Source organism: Citrus sinensis, chromosome 8 (genome assembly GCF_022201045.2).
Source record: "Citrus sinensis cultivar Valencia sweet orange chromosome 8, DVS_A1.0, whole genome shotgun sequence".
Classification (NCBI taxonomy): Eukaryota; Viridiplantae; Streptophyta; class Magnoliopsida; order Sapindales; family Rutaceae; genus Citrus; species Citrus sinensis.
Genome location: NC_068563.1, coordinates 19,296,917 through 19,300,773, shown reverse-complemented (window position 1 = coordinate 19,300,773; position 3,857 = coordinate 19,296,917). Strand labels below are relative to the sequence as shown.

At 34.5% G+C, this 3,857-nt stretch overlaps 1 protein-coding gene across 1 annotated transcript; it reads left to right on the top strand.

The window, feature by feature from the left end:
* The first annotated feature begins 1,014 nt into the window (after positions 1-1,014).
* Positions 1,015-2,465, top strand: LOC102613137 (lignin-forming anionic peroxidase-like). Its single transcript, XM_006470823.3, has 3 exons — positions 1,015-1,474; positions 1,634-1,796; positions 1,943-2,465. Exons 1-3 carry the CDS (start codon positions 1,073-1,075, stop codon positions 2,329-2,331), a joined length of 954 nt encoding a protein of 317 aa, XP_006470886.2. The 5' UTR covers positions 1,015-1,072; the 3' UTR covers positions 2,332-2,465.
* Positions 2,466-3,857: the final 1,392 nt, after the last annotated feature.

Genomic DNA, 3,857 nt, shown 5'->3' with positions numbered 1-3,857 from the left:
ATTTTTCATTGGAGGTAGAAAATTATTTTGTTATTAAATGTGTATTCTATTTAAAGCAAAAATTTTTATGTCGTATTACTTATGCTTCTCTCTATATATTTTTTTCACTCCTTCGTATATGCGCCAATATTGACGCAAACATATGCACTAAATTTGAAATAAGATCAATTGATCCGACCACGCCCATGAAAGTCTATAAAACGTAACATTTTTTTTTTTTTTACTACAAAATGCTCACTTTGAAATATCACTAAAATTTTGAGTAATTTTAGGGGTTTTTGATCCATCCCCAAACATAAATACCTAGTGATCATAATCCAACATAAAAACTTTAATAAACGTTAAATAGTAACTTCTGTCCAAAAATAAGTTAAATAATGACAGAAAACTTCATGAAAAAATAAACTATTCACAGAGATTAAGATAAGATGGAGACAAAAATGGTTTAGTTGACCTCGAAATTGATGTTTACTTCCAATTTTTATTATTAGATGGGTGGACATACGCGCACTTATTATTGCGTACGTATCTCGGTTTGTTGATCTAATAACTTCCACTGGATTCCCAATCTCTTAGCATCAACATAGCTGACTGTTGACATATGTTTGGATAAAATTAACAATTAAGTAAATTGAGCGCGACGTCGGGTAAATTATACGGCGTGTAATAAGGTCAACATTGATATTTTTATTTAAGTTGGGAAATTACAACTAATTAATATTTAGCTATACCCCTGTCATTATTAATTTTTCCAAGTTGAATACTTAACGAGAAAACATATGAACAAAATATTGTTAAGGCACAAATTTATTTCCCATGCAAAAATTAATACATTGGAGCATAAGTTTGATTTGCTCTACACACGGCATGCAGCAATCATGTGTATATGCACGAAGCCGCCTTAATGGACCAAACCCAAAAAATTACTAATAAATTTCAGAGAGATGTAGCTAGCACTATATATATACCATGCAAAGTTTGAGCTTCTCCTTCATCTTTCAACACTCACTCGGATAATATCCCATTTCATTCGTCATAGTTACTTGTAATAAGCACTAAGCAGCCTAATAATATGGCTTCCCTTTCTCAAATAATATTTGTCTCCATATTGTTGTTGATCATCTCTACACAATGTGAAGCACAACTCTCACCAACATTCTATGATGCCACATGCCCTCGTGCCCTCAAAACAATCCGAACAGGCATTAGAAATGCTGTTTCAGGAGAGCGTAGGATGGCGGCGTCCCTCCTTCGCCTCCATTTTCACGATTGCTTCGTTCAAGGTTGTGACGCGTCCATTTTGTTGGACGATTCCTCCTCCATTGACAGCGAGAAAAATGCACTTCCAAATTTTAAATCAGTTAGAGGATTCGAAGTTATAGACAGCGTCAAGTCTCAACTGGAGAGTGTTTGCCCAGGAGTTGTTTCATGCGCTGATATCGTTGCTGTTGCAGCCCGTGATGCTTCTTTTGCTGTGAGTAATTCATCATTAATTTTCTATAAGAAAATTACTATAAGAGACATAGTGCTAATAGAAATAGTGATAAGCCGATGCAGTTCGGTATTATTAATCTTAATATATAATTCATCGTTACTTTCGGTTAATTAATTAATTTGAAAATTTTAATTACAGGTTGGTGGACCATCATGGACAGTTAAGCTTGGTAGAAGAGACTCAACAACTGCAAGCAGAAGCTTAGCTGAAAATCTCCCTAGCTTTACAGATGGATTGGACAAACTTATTTCCACCTTCGCTACGAAGGGCTTTAGCGCAAGAGACTTGGTCGCCCTTTCAGGTACCTCTCTCTCTCTGTATATATATCTTCATCTCGTTATGTGTATATAAAATAATATATCATAATATATATAAAATAACATTTCTTATTTAATTATTACTAAATAATCATATTGATATTAATTAATTGCTTCGTTTGAAATTCAGGAGCTCATACAATCGGCCAAGCGCAATGTGCACTTTTCCGTGATAGGATTTATAGCAATCAAAGCGATATTGACGCCGGATTTGCAAGCACTCGAAGACGTGAGTGTCCGGCTAGTGGTGGTGACAGCAACCTATCACCACTTGATTTGGTGACACCCGATTCTTTTGATAACAATTACTTTAAGAATCTCGTTCAGAAGAAAGGACTTCTTGCATCAGACCAAGTTCTCTTTAGTGGCGGATCCACTGACTCAATTGTTGATGAATATAGCAAAAATCGTTCAAAATTTAAGTCTGATTTTGCAGCTGCTATGATCAAGATGGCAGATATCAGTCCTCTAACTGGCACTGCCGGACAAATTCGAAGAGTTTGCAATCTTGTCAACTGATAATCAGTTGCCCAAGAATTTCTTTCAATTATTCTTAATTGTTTTATATTTCAACGGAGGAATTATCTATTCCTTCCTTCATGAAATTCTAATTAGCCAATTGTTTATTGTACTCTTTATTCAGTTAATAAAATCATGATAAATTTATTGTTGTATGTTTGCAAATTCTCTTAACAAAAGTACGAACGTTTTTTATAGGGTTATTTATCGTTAGCCCCCACATGTTTCGACAATTAGCACCGCACACCCACAAATTTCGACCATGTGCACCGCGCCCCCATTTCCGTCAAAAAATCAGTTAATTGTAACTAGTTAGACAGTTATTAACCTAAAAGACCATACTACCCCTAATTTGAATTGAATTGAGTTTTTTTCGGATAAAAAAGTAAGCCATTCCATTAAATACTCGAAATCGTATACAACACATCAGTTGGAAATTCATCCAACCAAATCATATATGTCATCTTTTGTAGAGCCAATTTCGCTAAAGCATGAGTTGCACCATTGTAAATTCTAGCAATGTGCTGAGCTCTGAAATTCTGGAAACTATTCTTCATTTCTAGAATTTCAGAGATCATCCAAGAGATTTCAGCCATGCTGCTACATCTACTATTTACAAGCTCTACAACCTCAAGACAATCAGACTCAAGTAACACCGAGGATCCTCTTGCTCTTAGAGCCACATGCATTCCCCATTTCATGGCTGCAGCTTCAGCCATTGCTACATTGCCAAAATATTTGGTAAAATACCTCTTACAACTTATAAAATTTACATTAAGAAATAAAAATTAATTATAATAATATCTTATATTGAAACGATTTTTTCTTATTTCATTATCATAACAAAATTGTAAAACCAGTAAACTTTCAAGATGAGAGACAGAGCATGATTCCAAAGGGAAAGAAAAAAATCAAACACAAAATCATTAGTAGATTACAAAACAATTCCAATAATCCCACCAAAACAAACAAAACCCAATAATAAAGAAACATAAGATAATTATACCAAAATTTCTCTGTAAAATTCTATTATAAAAGAAACCCAAACCAAGAAAATTTAACAAAAATGAACCAAAAATCAAAAACCCTAAATTAAGTTATAGAGGCGGCGAGAACGGCATCTGCTTTAGGGGGTGGCGTCAACGGCTTCGAGCGATGATAGATCATGTAGGGTGCGCCATTTGTTGTTGTTGATTCAAGACGGCAGCAGATCACACCGGCAGGCAACAGTAGTGAAAGGCAAGAAGAAGAAGAAGGAGAATAAGAAGAAAAAAGAAAGAAGAAGAAGAAGGCGAAGAAGAAAGAAGCAGAAGAGTGAAAGAAAAAAGACCCGAAGAAGAAGAAGAAGAAAAAAGAAAGAAGAAGAAGAGTGAAAGAAAGAAGACGTGAAGAAGAAGAGAAGAAAGAAAGAAGACGCGAGAGAGAGAAGGGGAAAAAATGAAGGATTAAAAAGAGTGTTTTTTTGTTTTTTATTTATTATTTTAATCTTATATGAAATCATCATTTTACCCTTTTTTCGAGTTAAG

Bases quoted from the DNA above. Each gene is read 5' to 3' on its own strand.
- LOC102613137 (XM_006470823.3), top strand. From the start codon at position 1,073: ATGGCTTCCCTTTCTCAAATAATATTTGTCTCCATATTGTTGTTGATC. The intron at 1,475-1,633 runs GTGAGTAATTCA...TTTTAATTACAG, and splicing joins CCCGTGATGCTTCTTTTGCT to GTTGGTGGACCATCATGGAC. The intron at 1,797-1,942 runs GTACCTCTCTCT...TTTGAAATTCAG, and splicing joins AGACTTGGTCGCCCTTTCAG to GAGCTCATACAATCGGCCAA.